This window comes from Ammospiza nelsoni, chromosome Z, assembly GCF_027579445.1.
Source record: "Ammospiza nelsoni isolate bAmmNel1 chromosome Z, bAmmNel1.pri, whole genome shotgun sequence".
NCBI lineage: Eukaryota > Metazoa > Chordata > Aves > Passeriformes > Passerellidae > Ammospiza > Ammospiza nelsoni.
In genome coordinates, this window is record NC_080669.1 from 24,547,338 (window position 1) to 24,562,799 (window position 15,462).

At 39.0% G+C, this 15,462-nt stretch overlaps 1 protein-coding gene across 1 annotated transcript in view; it reads right to left on the minus strand.

Annotated features, from left to right (window-relative positions):
* Nucleotides 1–2,671: 2,671 nt before the first annotated feature.
* The window catches only part of GAK (cyclin G associated kinase), a 68,408-nt gene continuing 55,617 nt past the window's right edge, over nucleotides 2,672–15,462 (minus strand). Inside the window, exons 24-28 of the mRNA XM_059491881.1 lie at nucleotides 15,312–15,431; nucleotides 12,557–12,769; nucleotides 11,031–11,179; nucleotides 9,806–9,982; nucleotides 2,672–8,227 (exon numbers count right to left, since the gene is read on the minus strand). Of these exons, the coding sequence (XP_059347864.1) occupies nucleotides 8,126–8,227; nucleotides 9,806–9,982; nucleotides 11,031–11,179; nucleotides 12,557–12,769; nucleotides 15,312–15,431 (761 nt within the window). The 3' untranslated portion in view covers nucleotides 2,672–8,125. The remainder of the gene's footprint in view (nucleotides 8,228–9,805; nucleotides 9,983–11,030; nucleotides 11,180–12,556; nucleotides 12,770–15,311; nucleotides 15,432–15,462) is intronic.

Consider the following 15,462-nt stretch of genomic DNA (forward strand, 5'->3'; position numbering starts at 1 on the left):
CCACAGGAGATGTAGTCTTCATTAAGTCCCACACATGGAAAAAGAAATAGAGATCTGACAGAGGCTCATACTTTGCACACGTAGGGCAGCAGCTGCAGCGTGTGCACAGAAGCAGGTGAGGAATTTCCAGGTCTAATAGGTGTTAGGCTCATGGTGGTAGGAGCAGCAGAAAAGCCTAGTGAGAAGTGAGTGAGGGGAGAAAAAGGGAGGGCAGCTCCCACAGTGAAGATAGCTGAGAAAAAACCCCAAATATTGGTAATAAAATGAAAACTAAAAAAACCTTGCATTCATCCCTGGTTCCATGATGAGTCAGTAAAGGCATGAGAGGCAAATTTAGCCACAGTATATAAAAATATCTCAGTGTGAAATGAGATAGAATATACACTGGGTTCAACAGCCTTAATTCAATCAATTGAAAAAACATGAAGGGGTCCAGTTATTGTGGTTCATACATCCCTAGAGCAGAACCTGGCACCTCATCTGCCTCTACGGTGAGCCACCACTAGGATGTGGATGGAGCAGGTGTGCAGCAAGAAAGGGAGAGCTAACTGCTGCAGGTCTGGTTTCTAGTTATAGAACAGTTTCTGGCTCTGCTTTGCTGGAGACCAGTTTCCACATGAAGTCTAGTGAATCCATTGCTTTAGAAACTCCAGAAAGATGACATTTTGGAGCTGTCAACAAGAGAGAAGTGTTCTTCTTTCTCTAACAGCTTCTAGGAATGCTGTCAGCAGTATTTTGGAACTTCATAATGAGACTGACAGTACTAGGCTAGCAGGGATCAGGAGAGGAGCAGACCCAGCAGGAGTACCAAATTCAACCCTTATGGAACACTCAGTGCTTCACAGCACACACAGCAACATCCCTGCAATGCAAACAAAGGCTTGTAATTTCAATCAGCTTCCTGAGCAAGCTGGATGAGCTTTCTTCACATTTCTTCTGGCACGTTAGAAGCACGCAGGACACATTGCATGTGGTCAGAGCTGCAGTGCACTGACAATCCCATCTCCTGCAGAGCAGTTGTGCTGTCCTGCTCCTCACCAGAGCCATGCACAAAGAAACAAGCATTGCAGTTCACCAGTTAATAATGGCTGGGTCTGCCAGCACCATTTTATCCCAGAAAACTTCACAGCCACTATTTTGTGTGTGTGTCCAGAGCTTTGACTAGGAGCTGAAGCCACTCCAGGAGAACAGCCAGCAGCTTTACCGATTAAGGATGAGGAGTTCCTTGTAAGTTTGTACTAGAAGGGATCCTTCTAGATCAAGTCTTCACCTACCTACAGGCTTCATTTTCCCATTTTCAGTGTTTTTGCCCAAAAATCTACCAGAAGTCTTTCTCTTAAGAGAGGCAGTGCTGAGGCAGGGCAAATCATATCCTCTCCAGCATTATAGTAACCAGGTGAGGTATCTACAATTGCAGACTTGGAAGGCTTTGATTGCTACAGGCTGCTCTGCACACTACAGTTCACAGAGCATTTCTGCTGCCTTCTTTTAATCCTCATTCACTTTCTTTTGTGTGCTTTGCTTGATATTGAATTTATGGCCATGCTAACTCTTTGTAATGCATTCTGCTTACCTAGTGTAATTACTGATGCTTGGTAGGTTGACTCTTCAGGATTTCTATTTGCTGGGTTCTCCCAACTCAAGTCTTTCTAAACTCGCATCAGAGTAGCCAGAAGCCTTGCATACGGCATAGAAAGATGCACTTGACTAAAATTATCCTCCTTTGCTGCAGAGGTGAATGACCAGAAGTAGGTATCAATACATTTTCAGCAACTTGCATGTTTGGAATAAACCGATTAGCAGCAGAAGTTGTAGCATGTTTTGTAAGTGATACAAAGAGAAAGGTCTTTAAGCATCTTGGCACTGAGTAATCTATCATAAAGTCTTGTAAACCCATCAGATTATTCAAAGTAGTAAGCAGAATATGAAAAACATTATCCAGTAGCAATGGCCTCTGCCTAAGAGGCCATTGCTACTGGATAATTTGGTCATGCCTGTCCATTCTCTTATTTCCTCCAGTGTTTACCCTTCTCCTTGGGGAGCACCAATGGTATTCCTATACTTTTATGGTTTTAACTTTTAAAGAAACTTTCTCAATGTCACCAAGTGGCTTGTTCCCACCTATGAAAGATCCTGCTGGCCCATTCTTGTTGCAGAGTATGAAGTCAAGATGCTTCTGGACACCTTGTCAGTATGCTCCCAGCAGAAGCTCACCCTTTGCCATGCCACATTCCCTCAGATTCCTGCCATCTGCAGTTCTTCATTACCAGATGTGTCCCTCCACCATCCCTACAGGCTGCTCATATTCCCCTCTCCTGCCCCAGTCGTGTCCATGTGCTCCTGTTCTTTTCCCTTTTGATCACTGCTACACACTTAGGCCAGCGCTTCCCTTGGGCAATGGAAAAGCACTGCAGCAGCTCCTGTGCAAGAACCCCCTCAACCCAACACTGCAACTGGAAAATGCAGCTGCCAAACCCCAGGGCACAGTGCAGCAACCCTCTCCAGCAGAAGAGACACTTCTCAAGAGCCACTCAGCTCCTAACACGTTCAGTCAACCTGAATACAACGAGAACCACTTCTCTAACATTTGCATACTGTTCTGGAAGACACAGTGGAAATACTTCAGGTGTTCAGGCCATTTCTCTCTCGGTAAAGAAGGAAATAGACAAAGTTATTTTGTTTGTTTTAATTGATCATTGGTTAAATTGTAATACATTTCAAAGCAAAATATTCTGTTCAAGGACACTGTACTAAACATTAAATCTACTTTTAAACAAGGCTTAATTTGACTATTTTACCTTATATACATACAGGTATAAGTTTCATTTCACTAGTAGCAAAATTACACATTACATTGCATTTCCTGAAAGATGGCAAAACCAGGAATTGAGTGTCTATTCTGTCCTTCCACACACTCCAAATCAGAAAAAAACACAGATATTGAAAGTACAATCACAACGACAGGTAGATACAATAAGGACCTCAGAGCAAGCCAAGACCTTATGAGAGATGACAATCACTTCTAGAAATCTACATTGCAAATATACAGTACATTCGACTAGAGTTTTGGGAGCTCCCACAATGCCTCTTAATCCCCTTTTGGTAATAAAAGCTTCTATGACAACACGAATCCTTCATAAAAAGTACTGAATTCGTATTTTTGGAGCATATGTTGGAAGCTTAATGCAGTCTAAGCTGCAGTCCACAATAAGCTCACCCAAAGAGAGAGTAAGCAAGCATTGCAAGATTCATCAAGTTCAGAACCAGAGCTCAGCTCCTCATCATCGAGCTTCTGGGTGCAAGAGCTGCTCTGCACCAGGGATAGGCTCAAAGGGTGGGAAATTATACACTCCTTTTACAGCTTTCGCAGGTCAATCATCTGCAAGTTCTTGACAGAAAATGTCAACTGAGTCATACAAGATTAATTTGAACTTATTTACAAAGCAGCTGTTACATTGCAATTGTTAGACAATTAAGGACACAGCTAAGGAGCAAAAAGGTTTCCACATTTATGTTATTCCTGAAAACACTTCTGTGAGCAGCAGTGAGTGCAGAGGCCAGCGAGTATGCAAACACACTGCCACTGCTGGGAAAACCACAGTCTGGCCTCGGGAAGTGGAATGGCGCACAGAACTCAGCAGCCCCAAAGGCCTGATGTGGTTTCTGTAATGCTCAAACTCCTTTGCTTTGGTTTGTGCAAAAAATTGACCTTGTGCATGTAGCTTTCACAAACCAACTGCTGCTCTGTGCTTGGCAAGATAAAATGGGAGGAATTGTCCAGAACTACCAATGAAGGTAAACGAGGCATTTTTCATGAGCACTAATTACCCTCACAAGTACAACACCAAAGACTCTGCCACCGTTCCAAGAAAATGTACTTCCTCAGCACTTCTGGAGGTTTTCTGTTCTGTACTTGATGGAGAAGCTACCACTAATTAGCAAAATAGCTGAACTTGACCCAACTAACAATGCTGAGGAAGTTTTCCTTCCAGGCTTTATGTCTAATTAACCACAAACACTCTTTGCTGCTCCTAAGGAACTCTGACAGCACTAGGAAACACCAAAAAGGCAAGCCTGAGGTTGAAGACACCAACTGACTTCGTTCCAGTTAAAATACATCACTTGCTTCTATTAGGCAGACTCCAGCCACACACTCTTAACACCAATTCTCCTTCACAGATCTCTGTTTTAAAAGTTATTTTGCTGGACTCCAGATCCAACAGCAATGTAACACAAGTAATTTGTAATTAAAAAAAAACTAGTGGAAACCTGCCCAAACATTTTAAAAACCTGCTTTATATGAACTTTGGGGGGGGGGTGGGGGGGTGTGGGGAAGCTAAGGACTTGGTACTCCAACTTGTTACAGTCAGTCAGCAGTGTTCTAAAAGGGATGGAAAGGAGGCTGCAAACCAGATTCTCTCTGCTAGTCTACACCTGTTTTTAGCAGAGGTAGGTAGCAATAGGTCAGTGGAGAGAGAATTAGAAAACAATATTTCAGAATTTCAGATGTACTTTAGAGCCCAGGTGTTTTTCTCTACTCTTCCTTTAATCTATCTTGTGCTGTTTTCTTTTTCTTGCACTAACCATCTCAGCCTACTTAGTTTTGTAAAGTGAGCCCTGGTAGGCTGCAAACAAGATATGACATTAGTCAGATGTTGCTACGAGACAGAAGAACAACCAACACAGGCCAGCAGGTGCCATCACTTGCTGCAAGAGTCAAGGAGGTGCTTCATAAGAGAACCTCAAGTGCCTCATGCATATCCTTGGAGCACATGCATGCATGCAGAGTATCAACCTGCAGGTAACACCTGGTGACCTCATCTTCAAGCTTCACAGCCAGCAGAAGCAGATATAAAATTCAGCTTTCAGATTGGGGTGTGGCTTCAACATTTCAAAACTTAACTGTGCAATGAACAATTAACATGAATGGAAAATAAACATTTTCAGCAAAGAGAGAATCCAGCTAAGTCTCTGATTAATCATTTTTTTCTGAAGCCTGCTCTATAAAAGCTTTTCAATTTGTGGACACTAAGAATACAACTACAGTGAAATATGTGTGTTCTCATTTCAGTGCACTCCTAGTTCATACAGCAGACAGACAATTAACAACCAAGTACAAATAAAAGGTTGAAAAGCCCTAATTCCCAGATTGTCTACCATTCTTTATTACTGTTTTAAGATGAATTCATAAAAGTGGTGGACTTTTTTCTTCCAAATTACCATCTCGTATAAAAGCAACATTAATACTCAATAACATTTATATGAAATATACTTTAACTTCTCTCTTCCCAGGTTCTTGTACTTAATATATACACCTTACACTAAGAAACACCTTTGGTGGTCATCATGCTGCTTTGTGTTGCACAGAAAACAAAACTTCCATTTATTATGTTCATATTCACCACTTGAATTTCTTTTAATTTCCAAATAACAGTTTGCTTACAGAATCTTAATGAAATCCCCATTGTTTGCACATTCTTGTACGTAACACAGAGAAATGACACAATTACAAAAAACAAAACCAAAATTGAAACATCCCACCCAAAATAGTTTCATTGTCAAGATTTATCAGTTTCCCAAACCAAGCTTCTCCCAGATTCTTAGCAGCAAAATTGAATTACATAGAAAGGAGCAGGGCAGATAAATCAGCCAGTTCCCCCACAGAACGAGAGCTGACTAAGCCATAAAATAAGCTGAGCAGCTCTGTCAACCCAACTGAAGTTTCAGTAATTATGTAATGGCTCTTGGAAGAATCCACAGCCAAACTTCTTGAATTTCCATAATTTTTAAAAGAGAGAGCTAATTTCAAGAGATCTTCAGTTCCAGGTAAAATACTTGCACTCATGTTTTCCCTGCTAACTTAAAATCACATCTAAGGTTCTTCTCTGGTGTTCCAAGAAAATTTTGCAAGCAAGAGTAGAGAAATTTTAAAAAGCTTAATGTAGACATCATCCAGAAAATGCTACCAGATACACAAAGCAGAGGAAGATATTTTCCTCCCAACTTTCGTGTTTTAATTTTTAAACATATATTTCGAGAAAAGAGCAATTAAAAATGTATGCTTTAAAATAAGTTGCCTATACATGCTGAATGAACATGGGTTTTTAAAGCAGTCCTTCCTTATTCTAAGCAGCCCCCTTAGAAATGCTTTATCTCTCAATTGTATATCGCACTACAGTCAAAGTCATATATATCTGTGTTTGTCTTTTGAAACCTATTCCTAGATAACATTTGCCCTAGAACTGTAAAAAGGTCTCCCACAAACCTATCCTACCAGCACAAGCCTTTAATTTCCATGGTTGCAGAACACATACACAAGGAATTAATGAAGTATCCAAAGGAAAAAAGATTAACTCTTACTTTAAATCAGACAGCAAGTTACATACATTTATGAAGAAATCTACTGAGATTTAAGACTGCTTCAAAGCAGTAACTGAAATACAACAGCAGCTATGAATAATATATAACCTTCCTGATTCATAACTGATCCCAGCTTCACCTTAACAAAAAAAAAAAAAAAAAGAAAAATCACAGCAGCTAAATATATATGCAAATATACACAAACAAAACCTTTGATCAGAGGTTAATAAGTAACTGTGTTATATCAGAGCTAGAGACTAGACATTGCAAGTGTTCAGCAGTCTCTAACCCACCAGCTCTTGGGCTGGTGCAGCAGTGGAAAATCTCATCCAATGCACCTTTCAGGTGGCATTAGAATCTCATGTTTCCTGTTCAGATGTTGCTCAGCTGAACAGTTACCTCTGCTAATAATACGGCTTCCCTCTCAGTTAAGCATGCAAAATGTATAAAAAGGCAAGTGGTCAAAATATCCCCTTGAATGCCCAACTGTCCGGTTTCAGGAGACTGCTGCTGAAGATTTAATAGCTAATTTTCAACATTTTCAAACTTGATATGAAAATTGCATTTTGTTATTTCACAGAGTATAACAGTCATTAGTTGTTTGCATCATCCACCCCAGCACTACTGAAAAAGTGCCTTCTGAACAGGGAATGAGAAAACATGGTAAGTTTTGTTACCAAGCTGTGTCTCTACTCATCTTGCACTAAGCAGCGCATGGAAATAGGTGAGCGGAAAATCAGCAGTATACCAAGACACACCATGTTTTCACATGCACTGATGCCACGCATATCTCAAAAATACACAAGTTCAAACATGCAACAAAATGTTTGTTAAAGCACTTTAAATGCTCACCAGATGAAAATGAGTGATTTAATACTCAGACAAATCAAAGTACAGTTAAAAGGTTTGTGTTTATGCTTCAAGTTTCAGAGTAAAATTGTTTCTATCAGAGTATTTGAAGTGCAATGAAAGGAACGTTCCACTGAACTCAGAAACAAAAGACACCATTTAAAGAACTAGGAAAATAAGCACAGGTCAGACTACTGCAATAAATAAACAAAACAGCAGGAACATGCAGACCTCAGAGTCAAAATTTCTTTTTAGATTCATGATATGTTAAAAAAAAAAGTGAAAAGAAAAAAAAATCAAGAACAACCCTGTCTGACTTTCTCACATGTGCTGTCTTTTTGGCTAAACAACTGTTACTCTATTGTAAAGATATTACCAGAAAACATTATTTACAGAATGATTATCAGATTGATTATATAAAATAAAGAAGAAAATATACACCCTTAGGTTTGAGATAAGCCAAGCAAACTCACTGCTGCTAACTAAAGCACTTTGAAGAAGGCGACAGGCACCAAATATCAAAATTGAATCACAAAACTACTCAAAGTAACAGACAAATTTGGGACGGTAGAGGTACAGCAAAGATCATTTAAGTTGGAATGATTTATAACTAATACTAGCCTATCACTTATTACTTAGCTTCATTCAAATTCTATTTTTCTTATACAAAACTGAAGAGAAATCTTTACTCCCTGTGATTTCTTCAATAGATTGTGATTTCTTCAGCAGCTTTTTTCTTAATGCATCTATGTAATGCTTTGTACTCTACATCTTACAAAATACATCCCCACATTTAAGTGCATAACTAGAAACTGTGCTGAAATTGTGGAAAAGCGCTTCATAAATCTCAGGCGCAATAAAGTCATAACAATGATCAGCTCCAGTTCCTGGAAGCAGTTCTGTGAAAGGTGAAGTTTCAGAAAAGGGACTTCGATCCCTGGTTTTCAAACTCTGACCATGCATCATTCAATTCCATGAAGATCATTTTGGCATATTGCTCGTAGGGCTGTCCTGTGGCCTGGAAACAAAGAGAATGCATCATAAGCATAAAAGCATTAGAAATTGGGTCTTTAGAAAAGATCCCATCCCTTTTATATTTGCTGTCTTATTCAACAGCTACAGACTGCTCTGTGAATATAATTTTACAGAGAACTCTCTCTAACCTTATCCATGAGTATTTTTTAAATAAATCCAAATCCTTGGTTTCCTTGTGTTACTTTCAAGCTTTCAGTTCAATTCATAAGTAATTAAAATTTAGCTAAAAACAATTTTCAAAGCTGTTCTTTTCATAAAAAGTTTCACGTACTATTATTTACTGATAAAATTAAGTCATTTTTGGAATTGCTTCCTGAAAGATCTTGCAGTAGTCTACAGGAATAAAATCTGAGTCCTCTTTAAGACAACTTCTTTTGAATGAAATTCCCTGGAAAAAAATCTGTTGCTGGTTGTGAATGGCACTAAGACTCAGCATGACTGGCATAGCTCTTCCTGTGTGTTTGCTTCCATACTCAAGGATACTCCTGATTCCCTGCCTGTTTCACAGCTGCCCTGACTCTGGGCCAACACAATCCAACCCTTGTGGTTAATAAAGTCCAAAAATCCAGTCCCAAAAGATGGTTGTCTCCAATAAAAAAGAGAAGCCCCAGAGCCCCCTCCAGGATTCTTCCCCTTCTCCTGCTGCTTAGCTTTGGCACCTGCAGTACTTTATCAACGCATAACAGGTAAGTGGCAAAATAAAAGAACAAGGAAGACAAATATGCCCTAAACAGAGCTGTGTTCTGACACTGATGCATTAAGGGCCTTACAGATAACACCTAAAATACCACCACAAAGGTGGAAGAAGTCACATACCCAAGAACCCTGAAGGAGAGGGGAAACTAAAAAACCAAAAATTGTCATGTTTGTTATGGACACAAGACAACATAGGATTTAGACTTGCTCCCTAAACCACCAGACAATGCAAACCTGAAAATTCAAACCAGGTATATCCAGTGCTTCTCTTTCTATCTAATACAAGAGCTCAGAACAAGAAGTTATCTTGATACATTGGGATGCATTAAGCATTTTAAAAAAGACAAATGCAATGTAATACTCATTACATATTTTTCATCTGATAACTTGTTTATTCTACTAAGTTTTCTTTTTTTAGTAAAAATGGTTTAGTAAATGGTTTAGTAAATGGTTCAGCAGGTTTTTCCTACCAGTTTTGCTGTGGCAGCCTCTGAGTCTCCACACTAGTTCTAAAAGACTTGAAGTACCAGATCACAGAAATGAAACAGATTCCACTAATCAGCATTAAATCTGCCATCTGTCAGTCAGAACCCAGCATGACTGACTCTGGTGCTCAGTACAGCCCTCACTGGATCTTTCATTTGTTAACCCTTCTCTGTTGAATTTTCTGCTGTGTCAGGACAACAAGAATAACCCTGTACTACCTGAATGCAGTAGGACACCATATCCAGAAGACAATGGAAGCACAGTGAAGAACATCTAGGGTGCTGATTGTGAAGCAAGGCATTTGACAGTAACCTGTATGGTATGGTAAAAGCAGTTTGCATTCCTCTTATAATAAAGAAGATCAGAGGAAAACACTCACCTTATCAGGATGAACCACAAGCACTGCTTTCCTGTAGTACTTCTTTACTTGTTCAGGAGTTACTAAATCTGCCATGCTGACTGGTTTCCACTTATTTTCCCCTTCCCAAAGCACTGTATGTAGAGTGGATATTAATGCTCTGATATTTCTCTCCTTTCCTTCAATCCATTCAAGAATCTGGGAAAATCAGAATACATAGAACTGAATGCAGCACTGTAAGCATTCTCAGCCTCCAGAGACACAATCTTCACTCCCTGCAAGACCATATAATCATGACTCAAGTGCAGCTGTCCTATTGCACTCAGTCTCCAAATTCAACTGCCTTAGCCACTCAAAAAGGGATACTTTGCATCTATCACTGGAGACTAGCTCATTGTTACTAGTTTACTGCAGAAATTCAGTCATTGCAAGAGAAATGGTTAAAAACATATGTTATATTAATCTTATCCCTGTCAGGGCCCACGGACAAATTATTATTTGATTTGTACAAAAGCGTAAATATATTTTAAAACTTCCATTACAAGCTTTGTACAACAGATAGTGTCTAATAGTAATTCACGTTTACTTAAGCAACCTGCAGAAGTGCATAGACAAAAGTGCTCTTTGAGATGTCCCCAAAGTCAATTGGGGGATGTTGCTCAGACTTTAACAGAAATATTCAAGCCATAACATAGGGATACAGTGTTTCCCTTGAACCCTTACTATCACCAGTGAGAATGGTAACTAAATATCTGTACTTGTTTCCATTTGTGGTAATTTCTGTTAAAATGTGCCGGGGCACTCTCTCTTCAGCAAGGGCACTTTGTGAAAACAAATTTCAGCATTCCTTCAAAGCTCATTTACTAACTTTTCTGAAGCACCATGAAGACTAAAGATCTGGAAGTGTATTAATATGTGAAGTTATCATTGACTAACGGGTCAAAAGAATCTGAACAACAAGGAACATATCCCAGACTAGTTATACATCCTGTCTCTGGAACTGCACCTTCTAGTAATTTCTTAGGACAGCAGCAGCACTTGTTAATCAGAAAATGAAAGTACATGATCACCCTGAAGACAGCTATTAATATTTAAGGTGTATTTTTGTATTATCAGCTACATCCATATTTTCTAAACCATGAGCCTTTAGTTTCTCTGTTGGTCATTGTATCCTTCTGCTCTGTTATCAGCAGTTCTAAGCATAAGATCAGATCTTCACTTGAATTAAAATCACTGTTAAACAAACCTTGAGTTTCAAGGGGTCCATATCTTTAGACATCTCTTGTTTTCTCATCTCAGCAATTGTCTTTGGTCCCTTTTTATCAGATTTTGCTGAAAATCCTTGATTAGATAAGAGATCCTCAAAGTCATTTTCTGAAACTTTTGGCTTTTGACCTATGAAAAGAGAAAAAACATTAAATGAGAAGTCTCACTGGAGAATACATTAACAGGGGAAATATACTGCCCTTAGATACACCTGGATGGCATTTATCACTGCCATGATAAATATCCTTCAGTGACACCAAAAGCCACAAAACTAAAAAGGATAAAAATAAAAGGGATCTCTAACAAACTTTCAGTCCAGCAGAGCAGAAAACCTAACATGCTAACCTCTGCCTAATACTTGCATGTCATCCTTTTTAGAAAAATGGAGTAGATTTGAGGGAACGCACATCTATCTACAATTTTGGAAATTACTCCATTTTTCCATTGTAAGTTAGTTTCAAATGCCACGCAGCAGTTTTTCAAATAACCATATACTCAACAGTATCACTGAAAGCACGTAGTCAACACCTAAGCATGTTGAAACTTATCCAGAATAATGACCTGATAAAATAGCAACATGAATATTCATTACATAACCAACAAATTTCAGAGAACTCTGAAGAGGCCTCTGGATGTTGTCTAGACCAATCCTCACTCAAAGCAGGGACAACCAGGTACATTTGTTAGGCCTCTGTCAGGCTGAAGTCCATCTGTTTTTAAGAGAGAGGAATTACATTTCATCATGCCAATTGATTTTTTTGCCTTGTTCTACAGATTTTCCTGTGCTGCAACCTACACTCATTGCCTCTGCATCCTGACACCTTTTTCCAGATATGGACCAACAGAATAATTCCAACTTTAAAAAGTACCTGCTGTTCACTTATATGTCAATTTAAGGGAAGAACAATCCTAATATCAACACACCAGAAAATAAAATTTTACAATAAAGTTCATACAAAAGAGACCAAGCCTAACCCTATAACTCCAGGTTTGCCTACTCAGTTGGAATACATTAAAGAACTGTATGATTCCACCTGGTCTGGTCCCCATGTCTCTTTCAAGCACAAGAATTTTCAGTAATTTTACCTTGTCTTTCTCAAGACAAGCTACTCTTCTTCAGTTAGGAAAAACAGTGTATCCCTTTATCTTTGTATCACAAACAGACTAACATGAAGCAACATTATCAACCATCTCTCCTCAGATGGATCAAATTTACCTTTCTAAACTCACTGATACTAAACCAGTTCCCATGTGGGTGAGTAATCACAGCCTTGAGACCTTATGCCCAAACTCATGTACACCTTTGCTATCATCAGCTTGTCTGTTATGTACTGGGATAGGTTTGGAAAGGCAGGATACCAGATTTGGCAAGTGTTTTTCTGTTTTCTATTAGACACAACTTAAATGTGAAGAAAAATATGAAGGTAGAAGAGCTTCTGCAGGTAACAGCACACCCAACTAATTTCACATGGGACATTATAAATAATACACATTCAAAAAACTTACCAAAGCTTGGGGCTCTGACTCCTCTTTCTTCTCGTCCCCCAATAACACTGAAGTTTACTGTGTAGTTGGGCTTAGCTGCTGTGCTGGACTTAGTCTGGGACTGCCATGAAGTAGTTTGTGGTTTGGAGGATTTCTGCCACTGATTTCCTAGCTTCTGAGATGGAGCAGTCTTCTGACTAAATCCACTACCCAAGAGTCCACCAGCAGATGAACCTAACAAAAAAAAATACTCACTTAGTTGCTCAGTTAAGTACCTGTCACCTGTTTAATACAAGTAAGACAGTTTGGTCCTGACATATAACCACACAGCTCACAGTGTAACAGGAAAGCGTGGGTAAAATGGAGTTAAGAGTCTCATTAAGAAGTAACTTGGATAGCAGGAGCTGGAGGCTTTACTGAAAGTCTTTTCTTACAACTCAAGATTTCAAATGTCAGTTTTAGCAAAAACATGCACCCTTATCTGAAGGGTCAGGCACATGTCAGGCTAGGAGATAATATGGCTGAGACAGTAGTTCTGCTTCCCACTTCCGCTAATATGCAGTGCATAATAAACAACTAATTACAAAAAATGGTAACAGACTGAGATGGTTTTCCAATGAATGCTTTCAAAGTCTCTAGTGGTTCCTTGCACTACTGTTTAAGGAAGATGAGGAGACCATTGTTCTATAGAAGCATTACCAGGGAATATACTGCACATGAGTAAGAAAAGCACTGCAGCCTGCAGGAGATCCTGTAACCAGCCTCCTGTGGCATAGGCCAAGCCTGTCTGGGTAAACATAGCAATGCAAACTTGATTTGCTCTTTCAAAAATGGCTCCTCACACTTCAGCTCTCCTGATGCCTCCCTTTGGAAGTGGCTGCTCAGACCTCTAACTCGCACAAGAGAATGTCTCCCCAGGGCTGTGACAGGATACCATACTATATCTTGAAATATCACACCTGATAAAACCCAGTAATGCAATATAACACCCAGTAAAATCTAGGAATGCACTGCTTTTTCATTAAATCACTCAACTGCAGTCAACTCAGTTTTCAGTCATTGACAACTTGTGAAATTTACAGAAAAAAAATTGTTACTAGTCAGAGCAAATCTGCATATTGAAAAATTATCTCTTTCACCTATTCTTTCAAAGCATTCCACGTTTACTATTGCAGTTTTCAAGGCCAACAAATTCTTCCTGTAGGACAAGTCAATGCCTCACTGCTCACAAAAACTTTTCAACACCACACTCCTACTTTCTGACAGAGGACCACTCCTAAAGAAGAGTGTGATAACACCAACCAGCACAGAAAACTATTGGTATCCTACCAGTATGCTAATACACTAGTATTCATTACTTTAGCTGCTATTTTGGGGGGTTTATATAGCATTCATATTTAAGCAGCTTGCACTCTCATAAATTGTCTTTCAGAACAGCATCTTGTATGTGAAAGCCAAAAAACTCCTATTAAAAATACAACAGAATGTGGTATTCCAGTTGTATTCCAGAACTGAATTCCAGTTCTTGTGATGCCTTGAAAATTCATTTCAAGCCTGGGAACATTAACTAGGACAGTGACATCTGGCTACTTCTTAATGCAGTCATTTTTCCTATTGAAAGAGTAATGAATTGACCCAAGTACTGCTAAAATTAGTTTGATTTCTTTAATCTGATTCAGTGTGGGCTATACCTACATCTTCAAGTCAAGAATAAAGTGACTTTTTTTACTGTCACATTATCTGTGCATTTAATAATCCGTGTTAACCTGAATTATTAAACTAGAAAATTTTTAACACTTTTTTTACATCAAAGCAGCCTCATTGGTACTGCTTCAACACCAGAATTTTGCAGTGCTTATGCCCAAGCAACATCAAGAAGTCAAACATTGCATGCTATCTGGTACTTCTACAAGAATTCCACTCAATTCAATACACAGTGCTAACTGCCAAGGCAACAGGGTAAAACCTCCATCAGCTCCAAGCTAAGGGAAAAGCAGGTTTGCTCAATTCAGTGACACTAGACTGTTCTGAATCATTCTGTGTACTCTGGGCAGCTGGTCACATTTGTTATGGCAGTGTGGGTTCTGAAATGCGAGGACTGCAGCTCTCTTGTGAGTGCTACAGGACTGAATTCCTGAGTTTCAGGCCAATAAAACACCTGGGAACAAAAGTTATTCTGCAATGTTTCTTATCTTCCAGAACTCCTTGTGCCCTTCACTGCAAACTGAATGCAAGCATTTATAGTGTTTTTGGTACTGGTTTGCAAAGTATGGCCCTTGATTTGTGCTTATCTTACAAACGGGGTAGATGTGAGTAGCAGAGCTATGAAAGTCTATTGAATTCAAAGGAAAGTACTGAATTAACTGTTACTTTGGAAATAAAAATAATTAACTAATTCAATCCTCCTTTCATTTTAAATCCTTCAAGAACAGTATTAATCAATGCTAGGTAAGAAACCTCATGCTCGGTTACTAAATCAGAGACTCCTGGTTTCTCTTACCATCTTGACTCTATTCTCAAGCATTAATTACTTTTACTGTTTTTATATCACAGCTGTAGTTATCTTCTGAAATACTACTCTGGATGTTTAAAAATATCTGGAAGATTCAATCTTTTCTTGTTACTCACCAGCTCTCAGCAAATATCTCAAGCTCGATGTTGACAATTAAAAAGAAACACTTCCTTTGATAGGCTGTCAAAACCATTTATAGGTACAAGAAGCAAATCAAACACTAGAGGCCCTAAAAAACATAGCCTATCAAAAGTAAGGTCTTACCTGGAAGACCAGATCCCAGATTGGCAAGATCAGCAAAAGGATCAAAGTTCTGAGCTTTCGCCTGGCTAAAAGACAGACCTGAAGACACACTGGACTGGCTTCCGGTGGTAAAAGCTTGGCCTGTATAATAAGAAGACACATCACATACCTA